Source organism: Sander vitreus, chromosome 18 (assembly GCF_031162955.1).
Source record: "Sander vitreus isolate 19-12246 chromosome 18, sanVit1, whole genome shotgun sequence".
In the NCBI taxonomy this organism is placed as follows: Eukaryota; Metazoa; Chordata; class Actinopteri; order Perciformes; family Percidae; genus Sander; species Sander vitreus.
Window position 1 is genome coordinate 21,408,142 of NC_135872.1, and position 14,062 is coordinate 21,422,203.

Consider the following 14,062-nt stretch of genomic DNA (forward strand, 5'->3'; position numbering starts at 1 on the left):
TACCTCATACCTCCCTCTATTTCTTTTTTCCTTTGCTGCTTAGTAAACATTGTTCCATTATTCTTTTTTTTTTTTAATCTCTCCTCTGTAATCCATGCTCAAAATAAATAAAGAGAAAAGGCCAAACTACTTAAAATCAATGTTTGCATCAAAAAATGCTGGTTGTATCTTCAAAACAATATTGTTTAAATGTGCTAATTAAACCGTAACTGTGCATTATTGTATAACAAGCATGTGTGGACAGTTCCAGGCATGTAATAAGACCTGTTTATTTTCCTCTGAGTTTTCTGTCCCTTAGAGTTGCCGTACCCTCTGACGTCACTGGAAAGCGACAAGTAACAATGGTAAGTGAGCAAGCAATTTTCTCTGGCTCATATATTTATTTTACTAAATCGTATTATTTGCCAATACAACATTACTCATAGTGCTTGACACGTTAACATTCGTGCTGCTTTGTAGCTACAGGCGACGTTATGTCTTATTCGTTAAGTAACAACAGAATTAAAAGTAGTTAAGCCAAAGGCTAACGTTAGCTGCCTTAGCTTTTTCCTCGGTTGGCAGCAGTCGTTATCCTAGCGCTTATTAGCATAGCTAGCTAATCATTCATATTGGAGAGGTACCTTTTTACCTATTTTGATCCTAGTTTGTTGTGTTTGTTGTATCGTGGCTGACACTGTTAAAGTTCGTCCCAGTTAGTACAAGCTAGATATTCTGGCAGGTACCTTAACATAACAGTGACGTAACGTTAAGCGAACTTTAACTAACGTTACTGCTAATGAGCTGTTTAGGAAGAAATATAAAGGTCAGAATGCACTGGTGGATGCTTTTCTTCTCAGCTTTATTAACACGTCTGATATTATTTTAGGGTCAAAGCCAGAGTGGAGGCCACGGTCCGGGGGGAGGCAAGAAGGATGACAAGGTGAGAATGACACAGCTTCTGCTAGCTAACGGTAGTGTCACAACTTGTTGTTTTGGTAACGCTAGCACAATTATTATAGTACAATTATTTTGTGTAGCCTCTGAACTAAACTAACTCGTTTATTATTGGCACTAAATGTTCAAATTAAAGCCAAAATTACATTTTCAAACAAATTGTATATGTGACATTTGATGACAAATATGTATATGTGACATATTATATTTAGGATGGTTTTAAATGACAATTACGGCTGCAAAATCATATGTAATAAACGGTAAGGCAATCGCCTTTATATTTATTTATTCATTCAGTTAGTCTATACATTACTCAAAGATATTTTGTTTTGCCTCAACTCTATTTTTCTCACTATCTGACCAGCCAGCCACACATGCTGTTTGTTAAACACTGGTCTACCACAGGCTTCATTCAAAAACAAAGAATAAAAACAGCTTATCTACTACATGTAGGCATATATCTTGTAGGGCAGTCTGTGCCTAGGTAACAAACAAACAAACAAACAAGTATTTAAACACTATAGTTGATCATGTGTTTCTCGCTATTACCTTTCCTGACACGTTTCATCCCACTTTGTCCCATTTTGAAGGATAAGAAAAAGAAGTATGAGCCTCCAATTCCCACCAGAGTTGGCAAGAGAAAGAAGAAGACCAAGGGACCAGATGCTGCCAGTAAACTACCATTAGGTAAGGTCTGGTCTGGTAGCCTGTCTCGGTTTTTGCAGTTGTTTTTCATGAGAAGTGTTCCATTCTTACGACTACCGCCTAGCATTATTTTGACTGGGGATACTGTTTGGCAGTTATCCCTGACATCCCTGGTAGAGAGATTGTAACACAATAAAACCACCTTATTTGGCATTATTGAATAAAAAGAGAACGCAAAGCAACACAATCTGCTGTAACTGATAAGGGGGTGGAAGCAGGATATTGACAGCGTTCAAGAGTAAGAAGGTCTGTGAAACAAAGTGTTTGTGGTTGGATCAAATTGGTGTTTATATAAATTTTTTTCTTTTCTTCAGTGTACGCTTTACATATGCCGGCCTGTGTTTGTCTTTCAGTGACCCCTCACACTCAATGCCGTCTGAAGCTGCTGAAGCAGGAGCGGATCAAAGACTACCTGTTGATGGAGGAGGAGTTCATCAGAAACCAGGAGCAGATGAAGCCTCTGGAAGAGAAACAGGAGGTCAGTTCTTGTTATACATGTACCTCACTTGCTTTTGTGCGGTATATTTGGGTAAAATGTAGGTACAATAATCCAGACCAAATCTTCACCTCTGCTACTATTTCTCTGTTACAATATTCCTGGTCTTATCTTTTTAACAGGAGGAGAGGTCAAAGGTAGACGACCTGCGGGGGACCCCCATGTCCGTGGGCACTCTGGAGGAAATCATCGATGACAACCACGCCATCGTTTCCACCTCAGTGGGATCAGAGCACTACGTCAGCATCCTGTCCTTTGTGGATAAGGATCTGCTTGAGCCAGGCTGCTCTGTCCTGCTCAACCACAAGGTAATATCCACGGAGAATCCTTCATTTGGGTTACCTTATTTTTTTTAAATGCGTTCATAAGTCACAAGTTGTCCTGTGTTTGTGTGTCACTTGTAGGTTCATGCAGTGATTGGCGTGCTGATGGATGACACTGATCCCCTGGTGACGGTGATGAAGGTGGAGAAGGCCCCACAAGAAACCTACGCTGACATCGGAGGACTGGACAATCAGATCCAGGAGATCAAGGTGCAGTATATAATGCATGCACTTCGACCTGCAATGTCAAAATGGGCCTGGGCCCTGAGTAGGCCACTGTTCAGCAAAAGTTACATAGTATTGCTTTAAAGTCGTTAGTGGTTAGAAAGCAAAAAAAACGCCAGAATGTTAAAGTAGAGTGAGACCTTTTCCTGCAGCTCTCTTTCTTCCCTCTTTGTCGCACGGGGCATATGCATGCGCAGAGCAGCCAATGGGAACGCTCTTTCTCTCTTTGAAATGCCCTGTGGTTGGCCAAAGTCTCCCGTCATAAGTTAGAGTTTCTAAAACCTGAAAACGGAGCCAGGAGGAAGTGCAGAAGTCGCTCAGACCACTTGAATTACAAAATGCTGAAAGATTATTATTATTGTTATTATTATTATTATTATGGAAGTTTTGTCCAACCACGGCAAAAGTAAGTTGGCTACCACAGCTTTAAAGTTATACTGCACCCAAAATCTTTGTAGTGTAAAATGCCCCCCCCCCCCCCCGTGGACTTAAAAGGTAGTCATTACATGTTGGTTGCTTTGTTAGTTATAATTCCACATTTTTCACAACCGGTAAAGGTATCCTATTGAGGTAGATTTTCTCAAACCACTTTTGCTGCATCATTTATCTGTTCTCCGTCTGTATTACTAGTTTTCCAAACAAAAATCAAATATTGATCACAATATGGCTAATACCTTTTGTAGCTTTCACAGAGACCCGGTTACATCACTTGCAACTACTTTTGCTGAGCGACTAACTTAAGCAGATTGAAGGTTGAATTGTTTATGTATCTAACACTTCAGTTTGCTGTTGGTTTTAATAGGAGTCGGTGGAGCTGCCTCTCACACATCCAGAGTATTATGAGGAGATGGGCATAAAGCCTCCCAAAGGTGTCATCCTGTATGGAGCGCCTGGCACAGGTGAGTGCTTCCATGGTACCAACAGTGGTAAAGAAAATATTCACTTTGAAGAAGCTGAAAAAATTTCACCTTCCTTTCAAAAAAATACTCAAAATTGATTATCAAAATAGTTGGCGATTAATTTAATAGTTGATAACTAATCGATTAATCTTTTTATCCACTTACCTTCCAATAAGTGATAGGGAAATGAGGAAGAGAATGAAAAATATGGCAGCATTGTAATTGTTTTTTCAGTTATTTCATGAAGGCTGAACATGGTACCTTACTTTGTACAGTCCACTTAAAATACACTCATAGAAAATGATTATAATAATCCCCATCACTCTTTATGATACACTGATGAAGAGAATCATATATACGGTTTACACGCACGTATAGCATAGCATAGCCTAACCTTAAGTTTCCGGTTCAGTCTGGTTTTCAAGTTAAATCCACAAATGAAGGTGTTTTTAGCCCAGATTGACATCACTGGCAAATTCCATTTGGTCATTAGGGACCTTTTTTGTTAAAGGGCACCACAGCAGGGAAGGTGAGAAACTGTCGTCGACCTCCTGCAGCCGCTCAGTGCTGCCACTAAAAGTCTTCTACGGCCAGTGGAACACAGGTGGAATCATTAAAAAAAAAAAACAACCTTCAGCAATTGTGAAAAGAAACCGACTGCGGGTCCTTTGTCACAGGGTACAGCATTTGAAAAAGTCATATTTTTCCAAATTTACATATCAAATCCGTTATTCACTGGACAATGGTTATAGGGTTATTAAAGGTGCACTGCGAGTTCCTTGCATGGTTTCAGCGCAATTTCATTTTTGTCTCAAATCGTAGGCACCTCTCCTTGATCCGCTAGCTGCCTGTCCCCTGAACACACCGTGAAAAAGCCCGGTCTCGGGAGACAACACGGGGGCCGTAAACGTCAAACAAACACTAGGGGCACAGGCTGTGCACCAAAATACAACAAACCACTCCAGCCAATCACCGACAAGATGGTTGGGGGAGGGGGTGGGGGTTTGTCACAGTTAGTCATGACAGTTACGGAAACACAGGGGGGATTGTTTTGTTTTTACTTGGAACGTCAACAGAAGTGACGTCATGCAGGAACTCATAGTGCACCTTTTAATAATAAGGGTTAAGGGAAGTGCACTATGCTTCAGCTTGGCTGTGAATTGCAATCCAACGCAGAGTTTCCCACACACAGACTAATGTGTGGCGGTGCGCCTCACCAGCAACACCGGCCGCCGCACATTGCATTTCGTTATTACATTTATTTATTTTTTAAACGCTATTTAAAATACGTTCAGCTGCATTTCCTTTCCCTGCGCTCCTCCGTCTCTCTGTCACTTGCGTCTCGCGCACACACACACACACACACACACACACACACACACACACACACACACACACCCCTCCTCCCATCGTGCACACAGCGTCTGTCTCCATAAAGCAGAGAAGACGGCTGGTGAAATTCACAAGTTCATGAAAGGTTGGTTTCTATCTCGTGAACACCTTTTACACAATCACACATTAAAAAGTGCTATAAAAATATTTTATATTCTGAATACAATGTTGTCAGTGTATTCATGTTGTCCCGACCGGACTCTTAGCAAACAAGCGATGGCGCCTGCTTTAGAAAGTTAAATGCAGTTGGGTTGTCGAGGTCAAAACACGATGTAGCAGCTGTGAATCAAATAAACTTACTATAATTTTTTACTCTTCCACTTAATGTTTGCTGCTTCAAACCCCCCCCCCACAAATTGCTTTCTAATCCGTGGGGAAACGCAGCAATCTCTTTAATCTATTTACTTTTGTTTATGAAGAACTACACATCATCACAGTTGCATATAGAATAGCGCAGACATGAAGTTTAATTCCTGCACAAAGGCAAGGGGAAATATAATCTTTGTGCGTGTCAATCGTCATGTTTCTTTCTTTTTACTGTCTTTTTGAGGATAATATGCACAAAGGTAACGTGTATTGCCAGAATATGGGGAGAATAGTAAGAGCCTTTCAGACATAATACATGTCTGTAATCGTTTTAAAAGAGCCATAATAATCTTAGTTAGTCTTATTCAGTGCTGCGTTGTTGGGAACCTTATCACCTTTTTATGAACCTAGTTTATGGAATAAAAAAAAAAAAAATATTTTTGTCAAGGGTAACACAATAGATACACTGACCTGATTTTTTTTTTTTTAAAGGTTTTGACCAGGCAATAATACAAAAAGTACCTTCCATCTTTATTATCACTATCTATTACTGCCACACATTGCCCAGATAATTTAGATTTTTGTACGTTTATTCAAATTGGATAGGGAATAGTTTCATTATATCTCAATGAAAAATAGTTAAAAAGACAATTGCATATAAAACCAAGTCAGTATTGCAGAAAGTGCATATATTCCTTTCTTTCAGTGGTGGTATTAATCTCGTATCGATGTGAATGTTATGTTGCAACTGGATGGTGACCGAAGGTCCTCCTGGGCAGTGTGTGATATGTAGGGCTCCTACAAACCCTTTGAACCTCAAATAAGAGATTTCCAGCAGTGGAAAAATACATAAGGTGTATATCCAGCAAAAATAGACAAGAACATACATCTACAGTGAACGGAAAAAAGACAATTAATGAGATATCTGGCAGAAAATGTCACTGGGAACTGCCCACGCCTTTTGAAAATCAAATGGCTGCAGCTCTTTCTCTAAAGTGACTAGAAGTGGCATTCTGTTCACATGCTTTTTACCTTTTTTTTATGGAAAATGTCTCCAAAATGGAAACATCACAGATCAATTTAAGTATCTCAAAAATCCAGTCTTGGTGTCGCTGTTCTACCCTATCAATAATTAACATAATAGAGTAATAAACAGCTAGAATAAAACCCATTTAGTCAACATGGTTTCAACTGTTGATGTTAGGGTTGAACTTCTTGATGATTGTGTTCTCATGCTAAATGTATACTTAAAAATGTGGCAAAGAGTGAATGTATGTTTATTTTATGCTTTTACCAGGCAAGACACTGCTGGCCAAGGCCGTAGCCAATCAGACGTCAGCCACCTTCCTGCGCGTCGTGGGCTCGGAGCTGATCCAGAAGTACCTGGGAGACGGGCCCAAGCTGGTCCGGGAGCTCTTCAGGGTGGCAGAGGAGTACGCGCCCTCCATCGTCTTCATCGATGAGATTGATGCCATCGGCACTAAGAGGTACGCGGTTGTCTGCTTCAAACTATTTCAGACAGAGAAGGTGAGAGACGGAGAGCACAAGAGCAGTGGTGATGTATCACCTTTGTTGTTGGAGAGTCACAAGTGGATGACAAGGTGTTGTATTAGTAAGTATGATAATTGGCTACACCTATATATTGCAGTTTTATTTTTATTCAATACTTAACAGCACATTAACAGTTCAGATTGTTAACTTTTGTTTCATCATCTAACTGAAAGTGTGTTTCTGTTTGGCAGTGTAGAAAATACAAAATCAAAAGCTTTTTGTCCGTTTTTCATAGCAAAATGTCAACCAAATGTAAAAAAAAAAAAAAAGACAGTAAAGTTGTTAGGTAAGATATTGGCTGACTTAAATGAATGAGCCTGTTCGGAGGTCGACTCACGTGAATAATGAATGAGCTACTCTCTAAACCTCTCATGGAAAATACGGCAAACATCCCCGTTAAATGGGTTAAACACGTTTGAAGTCCTGGAGACTGAGGATGTAGCGCCATGTAGTGGAGTCTATAAATTCTGAAAGTGCTCATATTATGCTTTTTCCCTTTCCTTTATTGTGTTATGTATCTTTTTTTGTGCACGTTATACGTTTACAAAGTGGAAAAAGCCCAAAGTCCACCCCAAAGGGACTTACCATCTCCAACAGAAAACACTGTTCACAAACTGCTCCAAACAGCTCTGTTGTAGTCCAGCCTTTACTCCTGTGACCAACGTGCGTCACTTTGTAACACACGTTATAATGCTCGCCTAGCTGCTAGCGTGGCACGCCCTCATACTCTGCTTCTGACTGGCTAGTAGTCCTTACCTAGCTACTGCGCATGTGCGACTCCCAACAAAGATGGAACAGAAGTGAGATGTCTCACTCTGTAGCTAAAACAGAGAGCTCAACACACAGGGTGAAGAGAGGAGCTTTTTTTTTTTTTTTATTAAACCTATTCTGATATAACCTCTAAATCCAATTATGAACCTGAAAATGAGCATAATATGAGCACTTTAACATAAGTGTATATTTCCTCTCTGTTGTGTAGGTATGACTCTAACTCTGGCGGTGAGAGGGAAATCCAGAGGACCATGCTGGAGCTGCTCAATCAGCTGGATGGCTTCGACTCCCGGGGAGACGTGAAAGTTATCATGGCCACCAACCGGATAGAAACCCTGGATCCAGCCCTCATCAGACCTGGTCAGTCCCATCCTGTCTGTCTTATAGACATTTGGGAAATGGTTGTATTCTGCTGAGTCATGGCAGGAAGTAGAAATTATGTCATGACTGAAAACCTGTTTCTGCTGGTTTGAAAAAAATTCTTGGTAATTTCAAAGACCAATTATTCATTTGACCTATTAACAGTTATTATGAATTGGTTTTAGGCTTGCACTGAGACTGTTGCAGTATGGTCAGTTGATCAGATCTGCTTCAAAATGCTTTACTGTAAACGACTGTAAAAGCTCGGGGTTTGAGTGTGGGCAGAAAAACATTTTTAAATTGGCAAAACTGTAAGAAGCTCTTTTCAGCAGGTTGCAAGCAGTTTATGACATTGTAGTTTTCTCCTCCTCCTCCTCCTCCTCAGGGAGAATCGACCGTAAGATCGAGTTTCCCCTGCCGGATGAGAAGACCAAAAGGAGGATCTTCCAGATCCACACCAGCCGCATGACCGTAGCAGATGATGTCACCCTTGATGACCTCATCCTGGCTAAGGACGACCTATCAGGAGCAGACATTAAGGTAAGCGCGACCACGGTCCACTTACAGCTGCAGACTGGGTTTCCCTCTGGTCACAGTAGCTGGTAAGGGCTGCACGATATGAGGAAAATATCTAATTGCGATTATTTTGACCGATATTGTGATTGCGATATGATTCACGATATTGGAGGGAATGATCATTTTTGTATCATTATTCTCATTTTCATTGAAAAAAAAAAAAGAAAATGATTGAAGTGTGATTTTCTTTTTTTTTTTTTTTTTTTGTTTGCGAGGATCTGTACCAAACAACGTTTTTTTTTGTTTGGTCTGTATTATATGATTTGTAGGCCGGGACGTCTGCAGCACCACAATAGTAGCTGGGTCCAAAATCTACTTAGCAGTTTGACCTTTTGACGTGCCACATTGCTCTTCAGATCAGAACGGATCTTTACAGATTAAGGCTAGGCCAATAGAACATGGCATTTTCCAACCATAGCCCAAACTTACATGCACTGCGTGATGGCTAGGGCTAATGGTTTCGGGGAGTTTTTTTTTTTTTGTGTGTTCTTTCTTTACTCCTACAGATGTAACCGTATCTGTGAGAGTACACTGTCTTAACATAAGAGTGGATTAAGCAGCATGGTTGGCGTTTTGTCCAATCGAAGTGCATCCTGTCACTGAAGATGTATTCTGTTTTTTTTGTTTCCTTAATTTGCTCCGGCCTGGTTCTGTGGCCATTTATTGATTATGTGAGCTCAACAGGTCGATGGCAGCGAGACAGTTTGCACTGTGGCTCAGCAGGAAAGAGGGGGTGTGTAACGAGATGAAAGAAAGCCACAAGGGCTGGTTTTCTAAATGATTGTAGTATCACCACTTGTTTAATTGTATTGCGTTCTCCATTTAAAAGAGATCCGCTCCAAAGGTTACTGTACATTGAACTCTTTACTTCTCACGGACTCAACTCTGCTGCCCTCATGTGGGAATCTGACAGAATTGTGCTCAGAGTGGCTTTCCAGCCGTCTGCATGATACTTTAAATATAGTTAGTTTTGTGTAGATTTATCACCATTTATCATATAAATGATGTACTGATATCTCATACGGTCAGTGCTGAAAGACGTAGTGTGAACCAGCGTGTAGGTTTTAGTGAGAGAACTCTTTTCTTGTGATTGTCCTTGGACATTTTGTGGGCCTGTAAGGTGAACCGAGTTCATCCTGTGGTCTGAACTGTGCTACGTTTTTGAATTATGTCTCTTAGAATTCATTTCAAAGGTGACAGGTTGTCATAGTGGAATACAAGTAGAATAATGCCACCTACAGCCAGCTTTAATTAAATAATGGATAGATACTGTTTATACAACATTGTCAAAGAAATGAATCGTAGTTTCTGTTATAACTCTTAATCAGCTATTTCCATATTTTAGTAGTTTTGTTGTTGTGTTGTTGTTGTTGCGTGAGTTCCTAGTAAACCCTGTTAAGCAGGAAAGTTAAGTTGGCACTCTCAAGTCAACTTAATGACAAGACAAAGCAGAGCATTGTTACTGCTGCTCCCCCACGGTGTTAGATTGAGCTTGCGCAATCATTCTTATGGCGCTTTTCCATTACATGGTACCTGCTCGCCTCGTCTCGACTCTAATCGCCTTTTTTAGTTTTCCATTACGAAAAAAAGTACCTGGTAGCTGCCAACAGGTACTTTTTTTTAGTACCACCTCAGTCGAGGTTCCAAGCGAGCTGAGCCGATACCAAAAGGTGACGTGAAAGCGACAGACGGGGGGTGTCCTGAACAAACCCGCCGTTTTTAAATAGTTTAGCCAGCTGTGTTGTTTTTGCTGCCTCCAGCTTCATTTGGAACAAAATGTGTCTTCTGGCTGTGGCAACAACAACACACCTTCCACGTTCTGTACGTGTGTCGCGTTAGGTCACGACAGTCTCCTGCGGCGCCGCTTGTTTTACAGTTCTGCGGAGGCTCCAGGCAGAGCTTTCGCCGTAGCCTACGTACACACACACACACACACACACACACAGCCGGCTCGACGCACACACCAGCGCACAAGTATAAACATCAGGCCACTTACATAGGCTACGGCGAAAGCTCTGCGTGGAGCCTCCACAGAACTGTAAAACAAGCTCGAGTGGCCTGATGTTTATACTTGTGCGCTGGTGTGTGCGTCGAGCCGGCATATAAGACGACCAGCCACACTGAGGCGGTGCTAAAATCTGCAATGGAAAACGGATGCACAGTGTGGCGTGGCGAGTAGAGTCGAGGCGAGTCCAACAGGTACCATGTAATGGAAAAACGCCATTACTGTGGTGTAAACAGAGGGTCTGGTGTAAACAGTTCATGTCCCCCCCTTTCTCTCCCTGTGTCCTCCAGGCCATCTGCACAGAAGCAGGCCTCATGGCTCTGCGGGAGCGCCGTATGAAAGTCACCAACGAAGACTTCAAGAAGTCCAAGGAGAACGTGCTGTACAAGAAGCAGGAGGGCACGCCGGAGGGGCTCTACCTCTAACCTTTCTCTCCCTGTCAGCCCACCACTCACCCCTACTCTATCTATCGCTGTGTGAAAGAGAGGAGGCAGCAGTTGAGTTGTCTGTCTCCCCAGAGAGTTTTGATATATTTTGTGCATGTCATTGTCTGGCTTATCCCACTCTTCTGTTACCGTTATGTGATTAAAAGGACAACAAAAGTAAACGGTGGTAGTGTGTAAGTCATTTTTTTTTTTTTTTTTTCTGGAGCATTTTAGCTCGCGGCACCCTCGGAAATCTTGTTTGTACAGAGGCAGCATCTGTTGGACGTCTGCTGCTCATTGGATTTCTGTATATTGAGTTCATCGCTGTTCTGTAATATCTTGAGATAATTAATCACATGAATTATTCATTTAGTTCAGTCTCTGTGCCCTTGGTGTCACAAACAGAATCCATTGTGTCAATATGCAGTCGTGGTTTTTACTTTTTCTGAGGGCGATGACCCTGTAATATCCAGAGCCCAGAGAAAAGACAAAAGCCTGAAGGACTTCCCCATTCCCTCCTTTTTAAAAGAAACATTCTCCACTAATTATTAGAATATTCCATATGACTTCCACACACTTGGCAACACATAATTCAATCTCGGGGTTACAGAAGGACTTAAAACCACCCTGACTGTAGCATTTTGCTCAGACATTGTCTCCAGGACACACACACACACACACACACACACACACACACACACACACACACACACACACACACACAAACTGTCCTTGCACAAATGCTTCACTTTTGAATGTTTAAAGGGACTGTGCCTCAGCAATAGAGAGTTAAAGAGAATGTTGGTGCATGTTTTGGTAATATATCTGTGGCAGGCAGAGGGGATGAGTGCAGTCTGTGACTTGATTTTGCTGTCTTGAATTCAAATGAGCCTTTAAGTTATTACAGCGTGGTTAATTCAATCCAGCAAAGCTGCCCTTGCTGCAGTCTGACATGCGGAGAACAGCAGTGTTGATTTAATTCCTCTTGATGTGGAGCCATGTGTAACTCCGTGCTCAGCAGAAAGTGGCCTCCATGCAGCAAGCATCGAACCACTTCGCAGGGCCATCTCAAGGCTCGGGTGAGAAGGGAGCTACTGCTGCAGCCCCCCTCCTCGGGAAAAAACAAAAAAAACACTCCTTATTAAATCAGTCACGCATTTCAACTGCAGCTCATACATCGCAGCACATTTCAGCAAATGGAAGAACATTTAAATCAAGCGTGGCGTGTTGAAGCAGAGAGTCCGGGAGGGTTACAAGAAGAGGGGTGTGCACCCTAATGAGGCATTCGCCCTGTCAGCTCAAGGCAAACTGTGGGTTGGGTGTTTCTAAAGCGCACAGATACTGATGGGGGATGATACGGCAGGGCTGAACATGGTGTTGGCATTCTCTGAAATGTCACATCCGCACTATTGTTCATTCACGATGTGTACGGATCGTGCTCTAGTCGACAGTGCTCTGCTTAAAACCAAATGAAAGCCTTGTTTTGAAGATTATACATTCCCAAATACAAGAAGGGACAAGGAACTTCTTAAGAAATCCAAAAGAAAAACTAATGAGTTATAATTACAATGGTTTTTTTGTATTTGTATTGGATGGCAATATGGTGAAGATCAATTATTCGCCACGCAAATCTTACAACAATCCTATTTTTATACTTTAAACTGATATGCTCAAAGTCTTGCATGGGTGCAGCTGCTGACTAATACTTATTAGATACCCCAGTTTCATTTATCCTCTGCAAGGGGCAGCAAGAGGTTTAAGCTGAGCAAACGGTTGCAGATCTCACATGTGCAGGGGAGTTACAGGAGAATAAACGACAATGCTTATTCTCTCACCTCTGGTGTTGCTGCCAGGAGTAAAGCAGTCAAACAAGAAATGTGTGAGTGGGTTAGTGACTGGGAAATGCAAAGCAGTAAGAAAAACGGACATCTGTTTATGCAATAGCTAATTTCAGGGCCGCACACTGAACAAGTTCTTTGGTAAGACGTCCCAATTAGTTCCAGTAACAAATGAAATCGCTCAACTTGAGTTAGAGTTACTAGACCTGAGGACAGGCTGCAGACAGCTTGGACTCTGACTTAGCTGCAGAGAGTTGCGTTAAAAATGTTAATAGAGATGTCCAAAATTAGGTCGTTTGTTTTTCTTTAGTGGATCCACATTTGCTGTAACAAGTGCAACAGCTACTCTCCCTGAGGTTTACATTTTTTCTTCATATGATTGATGACTTACATATGCATATACATGCGCGCATAAAACAGGCAATTAAATAAAACAACATGCAGTATTAGTCTAATATAATCAGCAGCACTGAAGCATACTCTATACAATCAAATATGCAGTCTACAAATAAAGAATAATAGCCTACACTTTCCTGTTATATTCTTGTTATGATAATATATAAATCCTCTAACAGTCCAGACAACCTTAAATATATCTAGGACTCGTTAGAAATCTCTATGCCAACTAATGTTATTCAGGGATTTCCTGATAAATAATGGTTAATTATTCCACTGAATGGATGGCTTGTACAAAACAGTTCCCTTTAAATCATCGTTTTGGGACAGGTAGGCTACCTTATTGTCTATTGTCTTGAATGTGTATGTAAAACACATAGTGATGTTGTATGACTCTGTTTAGAAGTATTAGGCTGAAGGTCTTCTGTCATTTGAATGAAAACAGATATGAGTGGGGAAACACTTCAGCAACCCGTCATACTGCAGTTACTAACAACACATTGCAGTGAAGACTTGTTTGTAACCTATAGGCTCCATGGCCCCTGAAGGTGCAAACGCACATGCATACTCTTCACGGAGCACACCTGTGTCTGTATTAAGTGTGCCGCCTGGCTGATGTAACCAGCCGTTCATGGCTTCTAGACTTTGTCCACTGGGTGGTGCTTGTGTCAGGTCACTTCACACACTCAAACAGGCAGGAGGACTACATGTGTATGACAACACCGCGATACTATCCGCTTTGATAAATTCTGCGTCGTCATTGTAACGTTAGCCTATCTACCGAACTGTATTGGGTTTTATTGAGAAAGCAGACATTATGTTAGCTTATGAGACAACAAGCTGGGTTTTTTTTTCATGAAA

General features: G+C 41.5%; 1 protein-coding gene across 1 annotated transcript; it reads left to right on the forward strand.

Moving 5' to 3' along the window:
- Nucleotides 1-296: 296 nt before the first annotated feature.
- On the forward strand, nucleotides 297-11,149 carry LOC144533369 (26S proteasome regulatory subunit 4). Its single transcript, XM_078274684.1, has 11 exons — nucleotides 297-344; nucleotides 866-919; nucleotides 1,524-1,620; nucleotides 1,992-2,116; nucleotides 2,257-2,442; nucleotides 2,539-2,667; nucleotides 3,485-3,581; nucleotides 6,577-6,766; nucleotides 7,810-7,961; nucleotides 8,347-8,501; nucleotides 10,833-11,149. Exons 1-11 carry the CDS (start codon nucleotides 342-344, stop codon nucleotides 10,965-10,967), a joined length of 1,323 nt encoding a protein of 440 aa, XP_078130810.1. The 5' UTR covers nucleotides 297-341; the 3' UTR covers nucleotides 10,968-11,149.
- Nucleotides 11,150-14,062: the final 2,913 nt, after the last annotated feature.

Excerpts from the sequence above, each read along its gene's own strand:
- LOC144533369 (XM_078274684.1), top strand. Across the intron at positions 2,443-2,538 it reads CTGTCCTGCTCAACCACAAG|GTTCATGCAGTGATTGGCGT; the intron begins GTAATATCCACG and ends TGTCACTTGTAG. Across the intron at positions 3,582-6,576 it reads GTATGGAGCGCCTGGCACAG|GCAAGACACTGCTGGCCAAG; the intron begins GTGAGTGCTTCC and ends TGCTTTTACCAG.